This window comes from Microcaecilia unicolor, chromosome 10, assembly GCF_901765095.1.
Source record: "Microcaecilia unicolor chromosome 10, aMicUni1.1, whole genome shotgun sequence".
NCBI classification, from domain to species: Eukaryota; Metazoa; Chordata; class Amphibia; order Gymnophiona; family Siphonopidae; genus Microcaecilia; species Microcaecilia unicolor.
Window position 1 is genome coordinate 40,545,146 of NC_044040.1, and position 21,672 is coordinate 40,566,817.

The window sequence follows — 21,672 nt, forward strand, 5'->3', positions numbered from 1 at the left end:
CGGAGAATACCTTCTACAGGTATGTAGCATTCGCTTTATTAGAAAAGGAATGGAAAAAAAAAATGAGGACGTTATAATGCCTTTGTATCACTCCATGGTGCGACCGCACCTTGAATATTGTTTTCAAATCTGGTCGCCACATCTCAAAAAAGATATAATGGAATTAGAAAAGGTGCAGAGAAGGGCAATGAAAATGATAAAGGGGATGGGACGACTTCCCTATGAGGAAAGGCTAAAGCGGCTAAGGCTCTTCAGCTTGGAGAAAAGGCGGCTGAGGGGAGATATGATAGAGGTATATAAAATAATGAATGGAGTTGAACGGGTAGACGTGAAGCATCTGTTTACGCTTTCTTCTTCATGGCAGTGCAGAGCATTAGTCAACAGGCCAATCCAAGATGCCTGAATTTATAAGTACAATTTTATAACCTTACTAAGTGAGACACTTTGGAATTTATTGCTGTCATAGATATTACCATTTCTTATACTGTTTTGCTTTGAATTAAATGTGTGAATACTTAGGTTTATCACATGGGCTAAAATATTATTCATATTTTGATATTGCTTAACATTATTTATTATATATTTTTAATCTTAACAGAGGAGGAGCTCAGGAAGCTTAGGGAAGAGACAAACGCTGAAACACTAAAACAAGAGTTGGAAAAAGAACGAAACAGGAGACTGGAATTAGAACACAAAATCAATGAAATACTTAAAGCAAGGTAAAGTGTCTTGATTGAAAATGTAGCTTGAAATGAAACTTTGTCTGAGTACTAAGGATTCCCTCAACAAGTGTAGCACCAGAGCTGTTTTCTATCTTCTGTGTTTGTGGACTTGCAAGAGAAATATTAAAGGAAATATGCTTCTACTAAAAGGTCTATAAAGCTTTACATATAATGTGTAACAGCATGTCATTGTAGGAAGCGGACTGTAATTGCAGGCATGGGCTACTCTGTGTAGAACAATTTAAACTGAATTCACATATGTGCTTGTGTGTATACGCTTACCTATCAAGATGAATTTGTATATATTATTTTCACACAGCTGGTGCTTCTAGTATGTTGGTTTTGTCCATGGTGTTCTGCTCCCATTGGAGGCAGGTGGTTGCGTTGTTTATATAGATATATAGATAGATAGATAGATATATATATATAGAGAGAGAGATATAAACAACACAACCACCTGGGACACGTGCTCAGGAAGAGCCTATTACAGAGAACTACAGAATTAATATATATATATATATATATATATATATATATATATATATATATATATATTAGCCATTATCTGTAACAGATTACAATGTCTGAATCTTTAAAAAAAAAAAAAAAAGACTGAAAGTGCCCTTGGGACTACAAACCCCTGTAATCTTGTAGTTCTCTGTAATAGGTTCTTCCTGAGCACGTGTCCCAGATCCCTGTGTCTTATGGGACCCTTCCTATTGGTTTGCTTGGTTCTCTAAGCATGCTGGGCTTGGAGCCCCCCCCCCCCCCCCCTCGGTGTCCTCTCCATCAGATTTGTTAAGCTGCCTGCAGTTTGCTCCTTTTATGATGTAGCTGTTAATTTGTGTCTGTTGCTTGAGCTCTACAAGCCCTTGTAACTTCATCAAGTTTTTTCACCACTGTAAAAGTACATGCAACATCTCTCTTAGCTTGTCGTTGAATTATTCCCAGCTTCTCTCATGCATGGAGAGAGAGTTGGTTTAAAACATTCCAGTTTGCAAGGCAAAATTCTTGTCCAGCACATATGAACTGTAATTTATTTTTCTTTGATTACTGCATTAAAGATTTTGTTCAAGAGTTCTCAATCTTATCCTAGTGATATTCTATACTTTGGTTTCAACTGCATGCCAATCACCCTGGTGATAGAGCAGAACACAGGGAGTTGCACTCTGTATTGGTTTAGTTACTTAGGTGTAGTTTGCCTGCTTACATTTGGGGGAGTTGGGCAAAATGTAAGGAAGGCATATGGGTGGTGGGGGCAGGACCAATCCATCATTAATTCCTGCAGCTTTTTTTTTTTGTTGGGGGGTGGAGGGGAATCTCAAATCTCCCCTATCCCTATAAACTGCACCTGTGGTTTAGAATGGTGGCTCTTGGCCTAGTCCCAAGACAGTCTGCCAGTGTGGTTTACAGGATATCCATAATGAATGTGCATGCAAGAGTTTTCTGTCACTGTGTCCATTATATGTTTTAGAAGTAAGCTTGCATTCAAATATGGACATGCAAAAATTCTCGCTTTCTATAAATGAGGTACTGTAAGTTTGATATGTCATCTTGTTTGTGTTAATTTTTGGTGATAAAAATTTCCAAATCCAGTTTAATTTAAGTCCTAGCCGAGTTCTGAATGGGAATATGTGTAACTTAGGGGTCATCTTCAGAGTGGATGATTGTGTCAGACTTGCTGGAAGTGGTTATTGTTTTTTTTTTTTTTTTTTGGGGGGGGGGGGGGCTCTGGTTGATTGTGAGTACAAAAAAAAAAAATCCTCAAAATACAAAAACCTGGCAGTGCTGGGTCACAGAGACCAGGAACTGGAGATGGGAAAGAATCCAACCACATTTAGTAAATCAGAAAAGGGAAAATAAATCTTATTTAAAAATTTTGGCTAAATTGGATTTCAGATTTATTACTCAATTAGTCCAAATATGAGTTACAATCCAGGTAGCTTATAGGAAAGTTATTTCTCTGCCCAAGCCGGCTAGCAAAATCAGAGGTTCACAACTTTTTTTGATTGTGTGGACCCTTTATTAACCTCCAAAAAGTTCAGTTCATCCCCAGTACTCTTCCTAGCCCCCCCCTTCCCTCAGCACCAAAACTGTCCCTATTGGTCCTCTTCCGTTTACTGTCTCCTCCCTCCTTCTCCCCACCCCAACCAGTCCCCACCAGCATCTTTCTCTCATTCACCCCAGTCATTCTCTTCTTCTCCAGCCTATCTCCACTCGTTTAGGATTCTCCCCCCCCCCCCCCCCCCCCCCCCCCAGCTAGTCTCCTTTTCTCTAGCCAATCTCACTGGTGAAGAAGTTTGTTTCTCTCTTCCACCAGTTAATTCCTATCAACATCTCTTTCTCCCCCAAGCAATCCCTAGTAGCCTCTCTTTTCTTCTCTAGTCAGTTTCCCTTTCTCTTCAGCTAGTCCCCACCATTAGTACCTCTCCTTACCTGTTGATATTAAGTTGTACTTGAGACAATGGAGGGTGAAGTGAGTTGCCCAAGGTCACAGGGTGTCAGGGGATCAAATGGGATTTGACACCTGGCTTTCCTAGTTTGCGCCTGCTTTTCTAACTGCTGAGCTATTCCTGGATATGAGTGGAACTAAAACATCTTAAAAGCTGTATTTAATGCCAAATTTAAGTATTTTCTTCTGATTGAAGGCATATACTACTACTACTTAAAATTTCTATAGCGCTACTAGACGTACACAGCGCTGTACACTTGAACATGAAGAGACAGTCCCTGCTCGACAGAGCATATAATTGAAGGAGAGAACTACATGTGGTGTATGTAGAATTTTAGCAAAATTTCTGACACAGATTTGCATAGGTGACTTATAAATAAACTGAGTGCCGTTGGTATGGGCTCTAAAGTGATTGGCTGGAAACTGGTTGACTGCAAGACCATAGAAGAGAGTAGTAAATAGAGTTCATGCCAAGGAGAAGGATTTTATCAGTGGTGTGCTGCAGGGGTGGGTCCTTGATCTTGTCTCTCTCTAACATTTTTGTGAGTGGTATTGTGAAAGGGCTGTCTGCCAAGGTTGCCTCTTTGTGGATGATATCAAACTTTGGAATACAGTAGACACCTGTAATGGTGCGAATAGCATAAGAAGGGATCTAGCAAAACTTTAAGAATAGTCCAGAATTTGGTAGCTAAGATCTAGTGTTAAAAATGCAGGGTCATGCATTTGGGCTACAAAAACCTGAGTGAGCAGTACAGTTTGGGGTGGTGAAGTACTTCTGAGCACAAAAGAAGAACAGGACTTAGGAGTGATTGTATCTGATGTTTTTAAGGTGGTCAAACAGGTAGAAAAGGGTGAAGGCAAAAACCAGAAAGATGCTTGGGTGCATAGGGAGAGGAATGGCCAGCAGGAAAAAGGATGTGATAGTGCTTGTGTATAAGTCGCTGATGAGGCTGTATTTAGAGTACTACTACTTAACATTTCTAGAGCGCTACTAGGGTTACGCAGCGCTGTACAATACTGTGTACAATTCTGGATCTCGTACCTTCAGAAAGATGTAAACAAGATGGAGTTGTTCCAGATGGCGGCTATTAGAAAGGTCAGTGGTCGTCATCATAAAGTGTATGGTTGGAGACGCACTTAAAGACATCAGTGAAGGGTAACACACTCAACTTTAGAAATGTGAATGGTACTATAATATTTATAAGCCTGCAAATAGGTGGGAAAATGTGGGATACAAATGTAACAAATAAAATAAATGTTCAGACGTGCAGGTGGGTGCAGTGTATTAGCCCCAGGAGCTGCATGCATATATAATTTTTTTTTGTATGCAAAATATTGGTTGTACTGCTAACGCATGCCTGTTTTCATGGTGACTGGTGTGCTCATATTCATATTTTGTGCACAGGTTATTTTACAGCATTAAATACATATCTTCTACGCATGTGCTAGGAATCTATGCACCAAACTTCAGTGCATGTCTCTTAACACATGGCTTATCAGCCCTACAATAAGGAGTGTTTAATACAGCTGATAAACTGTGTGTTTACAGGGTTCCCAAAGCTCAGATTTACCTGTGAGAAGCGCCTGTTTTTGTATGTTAGATTGGTGATAGGGATACTTGTGGGGTAAGTTCTCAGTATGCTTTCCTTAAGGAGGCACAAGCCCCACTTGAAAATGTGTAGAAGCTCACTTTGGTCATTTCGGTTCTGTGACTTGCTGTGACACTTAGGTCAGATGAAAGGTGAATATATATTCAGATGGCTGTAGAGCTTTAACAGCTCTTCTCTTGGTTTTAAAGATCACACTGTATACTAAAAACAAGCAACTTTACTAAATACTGTGCTATTAACTCCTTACTGCTGACAGTCAAGAGGGTCCTGGGGTCAAGTGGTACTGATTAAATACATGGCTGCAACAAGAGATCATCCACTGAGAAAAGAATTGAAGTTTGAAAGATGACCCAAAAGCATTGAAGATGTTATCTGATGTAGGCAGGAAACAGCTTGCCCATGTTTGGTGTATTATACATGTAGGAGAAAACCTGAGCGCAACTGAGGGTGGAAGACAAAGTTACATTTCTCAAAGCCAAGGGCAGAGGAAAAAAAACTATATTACCCTGTGAGAAGGAGAGTATATATGGTAAGGAGCCTGATACAAGCAGGCTTCTTTTTTCCCTGTGGTTTTTCAGGTAGTATGATGTAAAGGGAAACAACTTGACCATATTTGCTATAAACTGAACATTTATTTTCCTCATAAGAAGTTATGCCGCCCTTTGGAGGCAGTTTTTTTTTCCTCTGCCCTTGGCTTTGAGAAATGTAACTTTGTCTTCTACCCTCAGTTGCGCTCAGGTTTTCTCCTACATGTATAATAAACCAAACATGGGCAAGCTTTTTCCTGCCTACATCAGATAACATCTTCAATGCTTTTGGGTCATCTTTGAAACTTCAAATTCTGTTCTCAGTGGATGATCTCTTGTTGCAGCCATGCATTTAATCAGTACCACTTGACCCCAGGACCCTCTTGACTTTCAGCAGTAAGGAGTTAATAGCACAGTATTTAATAAAGTTGCTCGTTTTTAGTATACAATGTAAAAAAAAAACTGAATGGAAGATGTAAAGCAAAATAATATGTTTGTAGACTGAGGTGGAAAAAGGTAGGTGGCCATTTTAGGAAGAAAGGTAAATTGATTCATTGGCTTATTATTTTGGTTCTTCTGCTGAGCTTTCTAGCTGGTTTTCAGTAAGACGGTGCTATAGCTGCAGGAGTATCTGAATCAGGTCACTCAAACCTAGGCCCTTCACCTGCCTCTAGCAGCATGAGCTCACTAAGAAATATTTTGGAAACGCTTTGTTTGTGCAGTGTTTAATTTCGGGCTCTCATAGCTTTTGTTTCTGTCCATTAGTTCCACTCTGAAAGGCAGAAGTACATTTGTTGGGATATCTTTTCAGATTAGCATTGGACATAGGGGGATGGGAAGCTAGTAGAATATTCAGTGTACCAAAGAATTTCAGACAGCAGACGGTAATCAGAGTTGCAAAAATCAGAGACTTGTAGCAAACTGCACACAAACTGAGCTCAGCATCCAGTCATTTTCCTATAAAATATTCTTTTCATTTTATTCTCCCTTGGAGGTATCCTGGATCAAGGAGTTGCCATTTCCCCAGTTTACGGGTTGAAGGTATTTTCAGACTATAAAGTAACTTTTTATTATTTTCTGCAGGTGAGCAGAGCGTGCACTTCCGTGGTTAGAATGAGACGGGAGCTGTTGGGTTTATGTATATATATCTATACTAGTAAAAAAGGCCCGTTTCTGGATCAAATGAAACGGGCGCTAGCAAGGTTTTCCTCCCCAACACTCTCTCCCTCCCTACCCACTGACTCGTCGTTCTGAAGCCACTGACACCATAGGTCCGCACCTCGTGAATGCACCTTCATCAGCTTTTTGGTTGTGAAGCCACTGATGCCATTGCTCCACCCTCGACGTCATCATGTTTGACGCGAGGGCGGGGCCCAGCGACTTGGTGCTTTCGGTAGCTTCACCACCATGAACCCTTCATTACGGAAGTGACGTCAGTGTCCTCAGAACGTTGAGGGTGAGTTTTATATACGGAAATGACGTGCATGTCCTCAGAACGTTGAGGGTGAGTTTTATTATATTAGATGTTTATAATCTTACATATGTGCACACGCTCGTCAAAGCAGTTACTGTATGTACTCATGTATAAGTTTAAGTTGAGAGCAGTTTTAGGGCTAAAACTGGCCAAAAATGCTATGACCCATGTGTAAGTATAGGCTGGGTCCCAGATCTCTCTCTCTCTCTCTTTCCCCCCAAACCGACCTCCCCTTTCCCATAGCTTCATAAATTTCAACAGCGGTCAGAACAGACTTAAGCCAGAAGGAAACAGCTAAATCATCAGATTCAGCATGTAAGGATTATAGATTTATCCCTCACAGATAACAGGGGGGGGGGGGGGGGGGGGGGAGAGCGTGCATGGAGTAGTAGGTACAACCCTAACAAGGGGGGGTGGGGGGAAGCTAACTTCCATGGAGCAGCAGGTTCAACCTTGGCCTCCTTTGGACCAAGCTGGTCTTTCTCTGCTGTCATTTACTGTGTAACTATGTATATTGTCTCCTTCCTATATAATAATTCTCACCTCCAACGTTCCATGCTTGGGACCGTGGGTCCCTGGCTGCAAGTGGTCTGCGAGGCAGACACGCAGGACGTCACTGACGTCAACACAGCTACTCCTCCTACTGCCTCGGAACCAGCAGTCACCCCCCCCCCCGCGCTATGGCCCCCTCGAAACCCACCCCCTCCCGCGAACCTGTCGATCCCCCGCCGGAACGCCGAAAACTGCTGCCGCCGTTGTTGTGCTACCTTCCCTTCCCGTAGGTTGTTCAATCATCTTCTTAGAAAGTTTAACTCCGTGCGTCTGACGTCAGACGCACGGAGTTAAACTTTCTAAGAAGATGCTTGAACAACCTACGGGAAGGGAAGGTAGCACAACAACGGCGGCAGCAGTTTTCGGCGTTCCGGGGTGGGGGGGATCGACAGGTTCGAGGGGGCCGTAGCACGGGGGGGGGGGGGGGGGGATTGCCTGCCTAAGGCCCGTTTCCTTGCCTACAGAAACGGGCCTTTTTTACTAGTTTAACATAACTCGGACTGCTGTTGGAACAAATGTGCCATAGTTCCTTTGCTCTTTGTAGGCAAAATTAAAGTTTAAATTCTGTAGCATCACAACATAACCTTTGAAAAAAGAGCTGTAAAAACAGAAATGCTTCCAAATATTGTGGCTGCATTGCTGGGCCTTCTCCCAGTGGGCAGAGTGTAATGTAAACATTTGAACCCACTGCCATTTCTTCTGCAGTTATGTTCATTAAGACTTTGTATGCCATGGTCATATTACGAAGGACGGTGACCCCAACTGTTCTTTAAAAAAAAAAAAAAAAAGTAAAACCAAAAAGGAATGAGGTTGGAGAGGCATGGGTTTCTAAATTCTAGGGTTTTATTCTAGTATTTTTATTGGAAAAGTTTGTTCTTTTCTTGACTAGTTTCGAGGCACTGATGCTCCCTCCATCAGGTAACCCCAGATTGAGCAAAAGATGGCATTACCAGAAAATATAAGTGAGTCGTAAGTCAAGTCAGAATTTGTTTTTCTGAGCCAGCCTCAGGTTATAGAGTAGTAATTGATGTTTCAGATCCAGGTGGGTTTAATTAGCCTGCTTCTGAGGTTTCTTTAGCCACTTGGAGGTTTTCCAGGTTTTTGCTTGTTGAGACATTTGGTTAGTCAAAGCCCAGACACAGCTGCATTTCTGATAATGTAACAGACTTCTGGCATGGATATGAGGGTGTTTCTACTCTAGATGCAGTATTCTTAGTCCAGTACGTCACATCTCCATTGCAATCTGCCAGAACTACTAATATTCATTTCCCTTCACCCACCCCACTCAACAGAAAAATGTAAAGTAAATTGAGATTGACAATAAAATATTGTATAGTGTTCTTAAGCCTGCAAGGGTGGAGGTGTTCATGAACTTTGAGTTTCATTTAGAGATCTGTGATTTGGCAGTGTGGCTTGGTGAGGAATGGTAGAGCTTGCAGTTTTCTCAGTTTGGGCTCATATTTTGGAGAGGTTTCATCAGCTTGAATCCTGGATTTTGATAGGATTTGATTGGATTTGACTTTAAAATCAGACATCTTGGCAAACTGAGCTGAATCTTTGGTGCATTTGACTGTATAGCCTAGATTAAAATAAGCCTTATATTTGTGCTTGGGCTAATGCTGTACTACAGTATTTTTAAATTGAAATGAACATTACATTCTGTAAATGTAAAAGGGATACCTGGAAATATATGAATTGTAGCAGTATGTTGGGGAAGGGTCTAGTGTTCTCTAAAACACAAAAGTTCAGTTATTTTGCCTGATCCCAACCACCCTATCCTGAAATGCTATATCCAGCCTACCTGCCTCCTATAATGTTGACCATCTAGGGATGAATCTGCTGGCATTAGTCCTATATGAGGTTAAAGAGTTATTGCAGGGGTCCTCTGTGGACCCCATGCCTTTGTAGGTGAGGTTTCTATTGCAACTTTTGGCTTGTTTAGGGGTCAGGAACAGGAATTGATATCGGGGTGGTGCTATTATGGAGGCTGGGACAACCAACCTGCTTTCTTCATCTAAGGATGATGTTATCATTAAGCACAAGTGGTGTAGAGGTGACTGAGGAAGCCCTTATAAGTATTATTTCTTCATGTAGGCCCAAACCTAATGGTTAGAGCAGTGGACTGAGAACCAGGGAAACTTGGTTTCAATCCTTCTGCTGCTGCTCTTGATGATATCGGGCAAGTTCCTTAACCTGCCATTGCCTAGAAAACAAACTCCTATGGTGAGCCCTCCAGGGACAGATATACCTAGTGTACCTGAATTACACCTCTTTGATAGCTTTCTGGCTTTCAGGTGATATATAAGAAATTAAAGTAAATTAAATAAATCATCTTGTTTCAAAAGCATTTGAAGAGCTTTTGCATATGAAGATTAGCTGCACTTTATTTTGAGAATTTGTGATGCAGCAATGTAAGGGTGTTGTACAAGTGATGTGTTGTTATTATTATTTTTTTTATATGGGGGTCTGATTCATTCTTGAAAATATCCAATTTCCAGCCTGTTTTTCTTGACTCTGATGGTGGTCTCATTTAGTCTTGTACATTCTCTTATTTCCTTTTTCTCTTATTAAATGAGAGAGCAACCTTTTATTAGGGTGACTCCTGTTTCTTTGTCAAGTTCATGCTGCAATTGCTTGTGTTGTAAGGTAGGTTTAACTATATTAGTAAGCGATTGGCCTGTTTTCTGATGAAGTTCAGTACAGCAGTCTCCCGGAGACTGAGAATCAGAATTGGGGGGGGGGGGGGGAAGAATTTTCAGAAAATACAATAAAATAATACTGTATCAGGATTTAAAACTAAAGTAGAACACCAGGGGAGTAAACCTTGATGAGTTTGATGTTTGTAAAAATTTGTAGTGATACTTCTATGTTGCTTTTTTCCAGGTTGAGAGGAAAAAGCAACATTTTTGATAACAAAGGCTTGTTTGAGTTTTGCTACCTCTGTTGTGTCATCCTAGCATGTCTGAACTAAGCTGTGCACCATATTTGCAAGCTGATCAGGGTGTAACAGGCTTGTGAGGCATAAGTAATCCCTCCTTTGTGTTCAAGCTCTCTGCCTTGCCAGTGTGTATTCCTTTAGTGGAACTGTTACCACCTAATGCAAATCCCTAGCTTTTGAGTTCTTATGAATTTTCCTGTTCCTTTGAGATTTGATGCCCTTTCCTTTGGTATTATTTTCAATAATTTGACTGTGTGACTGAACATGATTCCTGAGAATAATATTTTAGATAGAAAATGCTACTTCCAATTTCATTATGACCCCTTCACAAATATTTGCATACTCTGCGCTCATGCATGAAAAGGAGTCAAATTTGCTCTGGTTGTGAACAATAGACCAGGACTGTATGTACATATTGTGGTACAGTGTTACCATAGCCCCCAGTTTCCTATGATTGTGTGAGGATAGAGTTGGTACCTCTCAAAGAGGTTTCTGAGCATGCTCAATAGTTCCTGGCCTTATTTGAACCGCTCAAGTGTGTCGGTTATTTTGCGGTTGGCAGCGAAATTCCCTTGTCTTTCACTTTGTCGTTTTCAAAATTGAATTTGATTTCACAGCTCTACTTTTTTATATGGAAAAGGAGCTGGGGTTCTAAAGGTGCTCAGTATACAACAGCGAAATGCCTATTACAGGCTTATACCAGAGCTGCTTACTTTGCCTTGGCTCAAAACAGAATGCCACTCACTGTGAGCACTGCACCTCGGGCTGGCCAGTATAGAGAGCAAAAATTGAAGCTCTATTTATGGAGCTGTGCCCTTTTCCCATATCAATGGTACGACTAGTTGCACGTAATACCTCTTCAGAGAACTTGCTTTAGGCGGGCTCAAACCCGACCTCATCTCTCTTTTATCACCTAGACCAAAGCTTGAAAAACCCGTAAGAGAGTGCTCCAACGTCAAGCTTTCTGCTCTTGCACAAACTTCTGGTCCAGTTCTGCCTCCTTCAGCAAATTCTTCTGTCATCAATGCCCCGAGATTCCATTGCCTCTCTTGATGCTCAGCATTTGTCTTCAATGCATGGTGTCAGCACTAAGGCTTTACATCAGCATTGGAGATGCACTGCTTCGAGGCGTTCTTGGCATCCAAAGCACATAGACCTCCCCTCGGTGCTGCAACTCAGTGGAACATTCATGGCACAGAAGCCTGTCTCAACATTCTAGGCACTGCGGCTAATCGGAACATGCACAATCGGAACATGCTACAACCCATGTAAATGCTCCAGGTTCCATCACAAAAAAAGGTATGCTACCAGGGAAAATACCCATCATGGATATTGGTGCTCTTCCGCCTCCTCTAAAGGGCAACTCTAGATGTTTACCCTCCAGTTCTTCCTCCTCTGATATAGAGGAACAACTTCAACCTCCTCCTTCACTTGCCAAACTGGAAGCTTATTCTCACTGTTCTCTGGAGCACTCTAAATGCTCAGTCTTTCCACCCTTAAACAGATGGAAGCACACAGCTAAGCTGAAGCATCTTACCCCTACTCTATTGGAGAACAACCCTCCTCTTCAGTCTGATGCAACTCAAAGTTCTTGCACTGCCTCAGCCATAGGGAGTAGAAATCCATGAGAGATGTATGTTTTAGGCGGTGAGAGTCTGATATGTACGGACAGGGAGAGGGATCTTGGGGTGAATAGTATCTGAGGATCTGAAGGCGATGAAACAGTGTGACAAGGCGGTGCCGTAACTAGAAGGTTGCTAGGCTGTATAGAGAGAGGTGTGACCAGCAGAAGAAAAGAGGTTTTTATGTCCCTTGGTGAGGCCCCACCTGGAGTATTGTGTTCAGTTTTGGAGGCTGTATCTTGCTAAGGGTGTAAAAAGAATAGAAGCGGTGCAGAGAAAAGCTACGAGAATGGTATGGGATTTGCGTTACAAGACGTATGAGGGAGAGACTTGCTGACCTGAACATGTATACCCTGGAGGAAAGGAGAAACAGGGGTGATATGATATAGACGTTCAAATATTTGAAAGCTATTAATCCGCAAACGAACCTTTTCCGTAGATGGGAAGGCGGTAGAACTAGAGGACATGACATGAGATTGAAGGGGGGAAGACTCGAGAAAAATGTCAGGAAGTATTTTTTCACAGAGAGAGTGGTGGTTACTTGGAATGCCCTCCCGTAGGAGATGGTGGAGATGAAAATGGTAACTGAATTCAAACATGCGTGGGATAAACATAAAGGAATTCTGTTCAGAAGGAATGGATCCTCAGAAGCTTAGCCGAGATTGAGTAGCAGAGCCGGTGGTTGGGAGGCGGGGCTAGTGCTGGGTAAGACTGCTACAGTCTGTGCCCTAAAAATGGCAGATACAAATCAAGGTAAGGTATACACAAAATGTAGTTTATCTTGTTGGGCAGACTGGATGGACCGTGCAGGTCTTTTTTCATCTACTATGTTACTATACCCAGTCTTCACAGAACTTTGGAACTCCTCTTCATTGGGCTTCAAGCATCTACATAAATATAGCCTGGACCATCCACTTCTCCCTCTTTCATGGAATACTCAGATCACACCGCAGCATCAAAAGGTAGACACTTTTCAGGTTTCTCCTCTGATCTTTCTCCTTTATCGGAGAATCAAACTCCTCTTGAAGATGTTTCATATCCTACATTTTTGCAAAACTTAGCAAAGCAACTAACTCATACTACTACTGATAAACCTGATCCAAGAAATATTTAAAAGCACTCAAATATCTTGAAGCTTCTAAGTCACTTGTATCCTTGCCTATTCATGAACATCTAGAACAACAGATTTTAATTTGGCAGGAATCTCTTGCATCTCATACTTCAAAAGCAATAAAGACAGCTTTTCATCAACAAATTTTATCTTTGACACCAGCCACTCTTTCCATGTCTCAAGCTCCAGCAAAGCATTTCCTATGTTTATTAGGTCACATGGCAGCGGCGGTGCATACTGTCCCATTTGCCTGTTTAAATATGAGACCTTTACACTGGGTCTTACGAACTTGATGGAATCATCAGCATTTTCATCTCATGGTGAACCTTCAGACCACAAACATTATTTGACAAACTGTACAATAGTGGACTCAGTCTCACAACTGTCTTTGAGGCAAATACTTTCATCCATCTGGCATATAAACCACACTGATGCCGCGTGGACCATTTGGGGAGCTCATACATTTCACTTTCAAACCTAAGGAAAGTGATGTTCCTTATAAACCACTTAGAAATGAGGGCACTTTTGAAAGAGCTTAACGTCCAACCACATAGTTCAAATACAGATGGACAATCAAGTGACTATGTACTACATAAGCAAGGAGGAACTGGTTCTTTTCCTCTGTGCCAGGAAGCATTTCAAATTTGGCGTAGCAGACTCAGTTCTTATGAGTGGTCTCTTGACCTCTCTGTCAATCACCAAATCACAGCAGTTTGTTTTCCCATTCATTGACCTCTTTGCAGACTTCAGTACCAAGTGCAAGAAGTTCTGCTCTTGCCATCTCAGCAATTTCAGTACAGCCAAGGATGCATTCTCATCTCCTGGTCAAATGGTCTTTTTGTACACTTTCCCACCAATTCCGTTAATACAGAAAACTCTTCAAAAGACTTACCAAGATAAAGCCCAGATGCTATTAATAGCTTCATTTGGCCTTGCCAGCCTTGGTTCTCCCTTCTTCAACAGCTCAGCCAACTGCCTCCAATCTATCTACCTCTGTTGCAGCACCTCGACACTCAAGATCAAAGGTTCCACTTTTCATTCCATTATCCACTCGCTAGTACTGCTGGAAACTGAACGGAGATTGTTCAAATCCTTAAACCTAACAGCAGATTTTGAATCTGTTCTTCTACAGTCTCAAAAGCCTTCCACCAGAAGGGTCTTTTGCATGCTCTGTATCACTATCTTCTTTACTACAATACCTGCTTCATCTCTCTGACTCTGGACTCTCGTGCTTCAGTCCAAGCTCATTTAAGCTCTTTTCATGAGGGATCACCTACTCAGCCAATCTCGCAACACCCTGTTGTTTCCAGATTTTTGAAAGGTCTCCAACATCAGACCCCCCACCCTTGATTTGAATCTAGTCCTACAAGCCTTTACTCACTTTCCCTTTGAAGATCTTTCATCTTCACACCTAAGGTTTCTCACCTGGAAGACACTCTTTGTTTGCTATAACATCAGCAAGACGAAATAGTGAACTTACAAGCACTCTTCTTGGCAGAGTTGCTTTACGCACTTGCCCTAAATTCCTCCCTAAAGTGGTCTCTAATTTTCATTTAAATCAACCAATAGTTTTATCCATTTTTTTTCTCTCCTTCCACACTCACTCCACTTCAAAGCATGCTGCATACTTTAGACTGTGGAAGGGCTCTTCAAATATCTTAAGAGAACTGCAAAACCAACTTGTCCCTCACAGCTCTTTCTTTCAATAAATTTCAGTAATCTGGGATTTCCTGTTTCAAAAAGAACTTTGTCTAATTGGGTAGCAGATGGCATTTTTTATTATCATTTGCATTCTGTCCAGATCCACTAAGAGTTACAGCTCACAGACTCAAGGCCATATCTACAACACTGGCCTACTTATATTCTGTCTCTTTTACAGACATTTGCCAAGCAGCAACATGGTTATTGCCCCATACATTTGCAAATTATTATTGTATCGATCAATCAATCAATCAATCAATCATCTTTTTGTGATCATTTGCTAATGCTGTAATAAATTCTGCCACTGTTTAATGGCTTCAATTTGGCCACATCCTCCTTTTGTATTGGGTTGCAGGTTTATAAATCGCACCAAGCAGCCCTCGGCTTGTGAATCTCCACGTGTTTTGCTGCTGCTCTTCTTGCTCATCCATGGAGAAAATTATGTTGCACACCTGTAACAGATGTTCTCCATGGACAGCAGGATACAACAGTCACACAGTCCCGCCCTTCCTTTTGTTGTAGTTGGCTATGAACTACAACTGATTCCCTCAAGTGGTTCAAATAAGGGCGGGAACTACTGAGCATGCTCAGAAATCAAGGTTTTTGGGCTATGGGACAAGGGCCGATTGGTGCTGTCAGCAGTGACGACACCCACATCTGTGGCAGTTGTATCCTGCTGTCCACGGAGAACACCTATAACAATTGTGCAACATCGCTGTCAATATAGCAGTAGATTCTAAGAAGAGATCAGCTTGGAGGATGGTTAGAAGAGAAAAGAGGGAACTAACAACTTGAGGGTGTATAGAAGAGAAAAAAATGATGGCTATGGGGAGAGAGAAGGCTGGAGGAGGTTAGCAACTGAAGGAAGGTGTCAGGCCTGGAAGGACCTAACTGTAAGAAATGAGTAGGTGCAGTAAATGTGGGGGCGGAGACGGTGTGAACAGTTCGCTTCCTATAGTGTTTGGCAAGAAGGAAATTGTAGCATGGATGCAGCATCTGCAGAATCATCAAACTGAAACCGTTGCTGTGAAGTTCCTAGGTACAGAGATGCTGAGTTACCCAGTTCCAGGCTGGGGATTTTGGGACAGTCCTGGATTTCTAACCACCCCATATTGGTGTATTAAGGGGCTTGCAGCACTGATGTCAATGGGCAGGACCAGGCATTTCAAATCCCACATTCTTTGGGATGTAAGTTCAAAACCAGTACTGTCTCAAAGTCTCCAGCTTGGAACTGGGTAACTTCGCATCTCTGTAGGTAGGAAGATATGAACTGTCAGAACTAGAAGAAATACTCTACATAGATGAAGATCCAAAAAGAAAATGAGTAAGGTAGGACAATGGAAATTTCACAAGAAGCCAAAAGGAAGTTCAATCCAAGTAAAACACTACAATTGGACAGTCGTGTTTTGGTGAAGTTCGCCTGTTTCATGGATTGCAAAATTTTATGGAATCTGTCAGACTGTTGTTATTATTTATTGCATTTGTATCCCACATTCCCCCACCTATTTGCAGGCTCAGTGTGGCTTACATAGATTTGTTAACATTGTCATTGCAGGATATCAGATACAGTTAGTAATGTGTAGCGATTAGGAAGGGCAGATGGAAGAAGGGAGAGAGTGGTTAGGGTAGTTATAGAGGTAGGCGTTCATAATTGAGTGGATTGGTGAGGTGGCTTATTGAGGCTATAGGTTCTCATTGTAGGCCTTGTTGAAGAAGAATGTCTTCGGTGCTGGACTGGCAAAAATGGCGTTATATGCCTTTCCAAATCTTATCTGTCATGAGGCTGAAGAAAAGAGCTGCCTTTACAATGATGCCAAAGCTTTGGCATCATCAGAGAAGGCGGTTCTTTTCTTCAGCCTCATGGTGGATAGGATTTGGAATTGCACATAATGCCGTTTTTCGGTCCAGCAGTGAACAATCTGGTAGCATTCCATAAGATTTTATTACCCTCGAGTCAGGCAACCTTTGCCTAAATACAGCTCCTTGTTGGTTCTGTTCAACTGTAGTGCTTTATCAATAAATCTCTTGAACTGTGAGACTTCCTTTTGGCTTCTTGTGAGTTTCCATTGTCCTACCCTACTCCTCTTCATTTTGGTAAGATGCGGTCATCTAGCTATCATTCATACATTTTACACCTTGGTATACATCTGTTGTACCACCTTTGTTTATATATATATATATATATATATATATATATATATATATATATATATATATATATGTGTGTGTGTGTGTGTGTGTTAGCCGACCTTCTGTAGTTTAAGGTATTGTCACATTTATTTCTGGGGAATTTTGAAGGTGTGTTGTGGTCTGACCCAGTATAACATTTTGTTTTTCTTCTGATGCTAAGCTTTGTGTTTCTCTTTAAAGAACTGAAGAGTCAGCAGCTCAGCAGTCTGTGAAAGGACAAACCCAAGTCAATGGCACAGGTACTTTCAGATAAATAAAGAGCTCTTTTGTTTCATTGTCTTCCAGTTGGATTTTCACTGATATTGATAGTATTTTGGGACACACATTGATGAACTATTTGTGACGGTAGCCCTGCTAAATCATAGCCACATTCAGTGTTCAGTCCTTAAGTTATTAGAGCATGCCTTAGACTTAGTACTGAAAGTAAAGCCTTTTGATTTCTTCCTGGAATAGCTAGTTATGCTGTCCTGCTGTCCTTGGTGAACCTCCATTCGTGGTGCCTGATTGAATCTGGTAATTATGCTTGCATAATAAGTGGGTCCCGTAGCATTTGATATAACTTCTTTGAGACAAGAAAGCTTTTTAGTGTTTGTCAGTGGTTCTCAAATGGGGTGCATGATCAGCAGATGCGGTCACAAAATCAGTACGGCTTTCCCTTCCCTTTTGGTGTCCACTGTGAGCTTTCTCTAGTAGTGGCAGTTGTCATAGGTCCTGTGTGGCAGTTTTATGTATAGAAAAGGCCTTTTACATCTATATGTGTAAGTGTTGCAACAAAATGGTATGTACTTATATGTGTACTGCACATAGGCATTCTTGGGAGCATTTTGGCAGAGCAGAGGCAGAGTAATATAGATTTATAAAATACTCGGGCTAAGGCATTTTCATTTGTTGCACCAATCTGTTGGAATGCCTTGCCTAATGCACTGTGTGCCATTACAGATGTTCAGGAAGAGCTGAAAGATTTACTTGCTTTCTCAAGCATATGATGTATAAGATACAAACATATCATTTGCTTAAATCTGTAAATGGATTGTCCCCGAGTCCTTGTTATGTGTTGCTGTTGTAGGTGTTTATTGTACACAGCCTAGAACCATGATGACTGGGCAAGTTATAAGTAATATATATAAATAGGGGCTTTTTTGAACATACGTGCCCTGTTTTAAAATCAGACCCTAAATTGAATTCATCGCGTTTATATTCTGCTCAACCAACCAGTTCAGGGCGGATTACAAAAATAAAAAAAAATTAGATAATGTACAATATAAAATCGTATAACAGAAAAAAAAAATAATTCCAAACAATCGAGCGTTTCCAGTCAGATATTTTCTAAAGAGCCAGGTTTTCAGATTATGTCGCAATGACATATAGTTCTTACTGCACTGAAGTGTCTTGAACTGGGTGTTGCTGATTCATGGACTCCATATAGTGCATTAATTTTATGTATACCCAAGACACGAGCTTCATTTTGAAAATGCTACCACAGACCTCTGAATGGAAGCAGGCTTGTCGTTGCCTCTTTTAGTGTAGAATACTCAACAGTTTTTAGTTTGTACTAAAAATTTAAATGAAGTTTTTATTATTTACCAAAATATGCCATATTAACAATAGCAAATGCACAAGAAGAAAAAGCTCCAAAAGTGAAAGAAACATGATCTTGAATATTTGTATGAAATTTTAGGAAAGTGGAAACTTTAATCTCTAAAATCCCTTCATCTCCCCCCACCCCCAATTCAAAGGGTCCAAAGCTGAATAATGACTGAGGAAAATTAACATTCCAAAGTAAACCAGTTTTTGAATTTGAAAAACACCCCAGATACTTTTGCATTTCTTTTCTGACCAACTTCTAACTCCGTCTTGTAAATGTGTTGCATTTTACCTCTCCATAGCTGAAACAGTTTTTCCCTTTTTAAAACAAAATAAATGTAATCCCAAGAATTTTATTAATCGTGCTGATTTTACGGTTTCCTGTTAAAGTAGCCATTCCTTTTTTTTTTTTTGTTCCCCCTTGAAATCCTGCTTTGTAGCCCCATTTGAAATCTTTGTAACCCCTGTTTTGAAATATTTAATTTACCCGAAGTCACGGCGAACCAGCAGTAAAAGCAGCAGGCAGGCTCGCCTTCTTGTCACTTCTCTTCCCTCTCAGCACGTCCTGCCTTCCTCTGATGTAACTTCCTTTCCGCGAGGGTGGGGCGTGCTGAGAGGGAAGGGAAGCGACGAGGAGGCGAGCCTGCCTGCCTGCTGCTTTTACTTACTGCTGGTTCGCCTCAACTTCGGGTATGTAAATGAAAGATTTTAAGGCAGGGAGCACGGTTGCACGAAGAGAAAGTCGGGGAGCTGAGGGCGGACAGGCAGGTGGGCGGGGTTTGAATGAATCGCTGGACATGGGGAGGGGAGGAGAATTGCTGGACATGGAGGGGAGGGCAGGGGAGAGAGGAGAATCGTTGGACATGGATTACAGGGAGGACAAATTCCACTGCAGAGTCACACAGGTTGTTCAAAACTGCTGTCCCCGTACAAGAGTGTTGCATAACCTGTGGTCCTCCAGCAGATCTCTGCCACACTTTTTGTGTCAAAATTGTTTTTCCTATTTTCCTCCTCCAAAACCTAGTAGGTGCGTCTTTTGGTCCGAAAAATACGGTATCTTTAATTGGAAGTGATCAGAGTGAGATTTCAGGTCAGCAAGAAAGAGCCTCAAAAAGTTTTTATTTGAATTTCTCATATCGCCTTTGGAAATAATTGTGCAGAGAACTACTTTAGCAAGTACTTCTGTGCTTGAGTCTGATAGGAATACTGTCGTCTGGTCATTGTTTTTTTTTGATCTCCAATTAATTTAGCCCGTGATTAGCCAGGACTACCCAGAGGAGATGTTGGGGCTTTTTGGCCTATAAACTAAGGATTCTGGATTTAGGGGAAAGCTTTATGTTCAAATTACTTTTAATTGTGTGATTGTAATTGAGGGTAAAATTTATTTAATTCTTTGATTCAAAACAACTATTAGAATTTTTGAATTCGAAAGAAGAAATTAATATTCTGAGTGTAGTTACCAGGGTTAGAATTCGCACAGCTGCTAGGGCTGGCTGTGTCAGTTTTTTTCCACTGGTGTTTTCAAATTGTGCTGCTTTATTTTTTTTTAATGTCTCTTTTTTTATAAGGCCCTCAAATTTCCTTTGTATTGTGGGTGACATTTGTTTTGTAGTTTTTGATATTTTCTTTGTAATATATTTTTCCTTTTTATGTCATATATTTTGCTGTGATTTGTAGTAATGGAAAATTTAAGAGGATAAAAACAAATTAATGTGATCACTCCTGAGCCTGGATTTTGCTGTCTATCCCTCCCATCTGTACCGCTTTTGAAAGCTGTGCTCTTCACTGTCACGCCCAGCTGTGGCACTTATGAATCTTGCCTACTTTCCTCCAGTGCTCATGAGGGGAGGGGCCACATGCGTTCTCTCCTTGATCTGATGATAATGGCATAACTCTGTAAAATGCAAGCATGGTGGCCTTACTGCTATAAAAAGGTATAGAATAATTTTGCATGCTTTACTGTTCTGATATTTACAAAACACGCCTACAGTCAGAGGTGGCCCAAGGCAAGATGCTGCCTGAGGCAGGGCTGAGATGCCACCTCCCCCCCTCCCCCCCGTGCTGTGGTCTGGCATCTCCCCCCTTCCTTCCTTCACCTCCTTCCTCTAGTTCAGCGGTAGGCAACTCCGGTCCTCTAGAGCCGCAGGCAGGTCAGGTTTTCAGGATATCCACAATGAATATGCATGAGATAGATTTGCATACCATGGAGGCAGTGCTTGCAAATCTATCTCCTGCATATTCATTGTGAATACCCTGAAAACCTGACCTGCCTGCGGCTCTCGAGGACCAGAGTTGCCTACCCCTGCTCTAGTTAACTTTCTTTTCACACTTTCTAAAAGGTGGCAGCGGTGGCAGCAGCAAGTCCCATGCCCTGCCGCTGGCACCAGCCTCTTCTCCACTGTGGGCCCGCCTATGAGGAAACAGGAAGTTACATCAGAGAGGTGGACCACAGCAAAGAGAAGAGGCTGGTGCCGGTGGTAGGGCAGTGTATAGGAATTGCTGCTGCCGCCTTGTGAAAAATGGACAAAGAAGGTAAATTCAGGGAAGGAGGTGGAGGAAGGAAGAGTGCCGCCTCAGGTGACCTAATGGTAGGGCCGCCACTGCCTACATATTCCTTTGGGAATTCTTGGTTGCCAATTTTTCCATTTGCCCTATTTGGAAATTCCCAAAGGAACGTGGACTTAATGAGATGTACTACTGTTTCCCAAGTGCAGCTGGGCAAGAGTCATGTGAAGGTACTAATTTTTATCAGCAGATAACGGCTGTGAGAGCAGGAGTTAATCTCCTGAGCCTCAGGAGCTCTCCAGCTAATGCTTTTGCGTTTTGAATATTTTATACAGTTTAGTCTCTGAAGACAAAGGAACTTGATAAAGGGATGAGGGAGTTAAGTGAAATACTTCATCTAGCAGCAGTACTGTTTTGCAGAGCTGCCAAGTTCCCAGTTTGAGGAGGGGAGAGCATTTGGTCAGTTCTGGTTTTGAACGTATGTATATTCCAGAGTTGTGTAGGATTGGTAGTCCCTGATTCTACACATTGAAATTGGTGCTGCAGATCCCATAATGCATCAGGATAGAGTTGTCAGAAATTCAGGACTACTGAAAATCTCCCTCCTTGAATTGGGTATCTTGGCAGCTATGGTTCTGCTTTGGGCTCATGTCTCTCATGCAGGAAATTGGCCAAATCTGAATA

The 21,672-nt window shown here is 41.6% G+C and overlaps 1 protein-coding gene across 3 annotated transcripts in view; it reads left to right on the top strand.

The window, feature by feature from the left end:
- Positions 1-21,672, top strand: part of GRAMD4 (GRAM domain containing 4) — a 139,771-nt gene that overhangs the window by 69,113 nt on the left and 48,986 nt on the right. For all 3 annotated transcript variants that reach the window (XM_030216854.1, XM_030216857.1, XM_030216856.1), the window contains 2 exons: positions 599-719; positions 17,080-17,138. In XM_030216854.1, the coding sequence (XP_030072714.1) occupies positions 599-719; positions 17,080-17,138 (180 nt within the window). The remainder of the gene's footprint in view (positions 1-598; positions 720-17,079; positions 17,139-21,672) is intronic.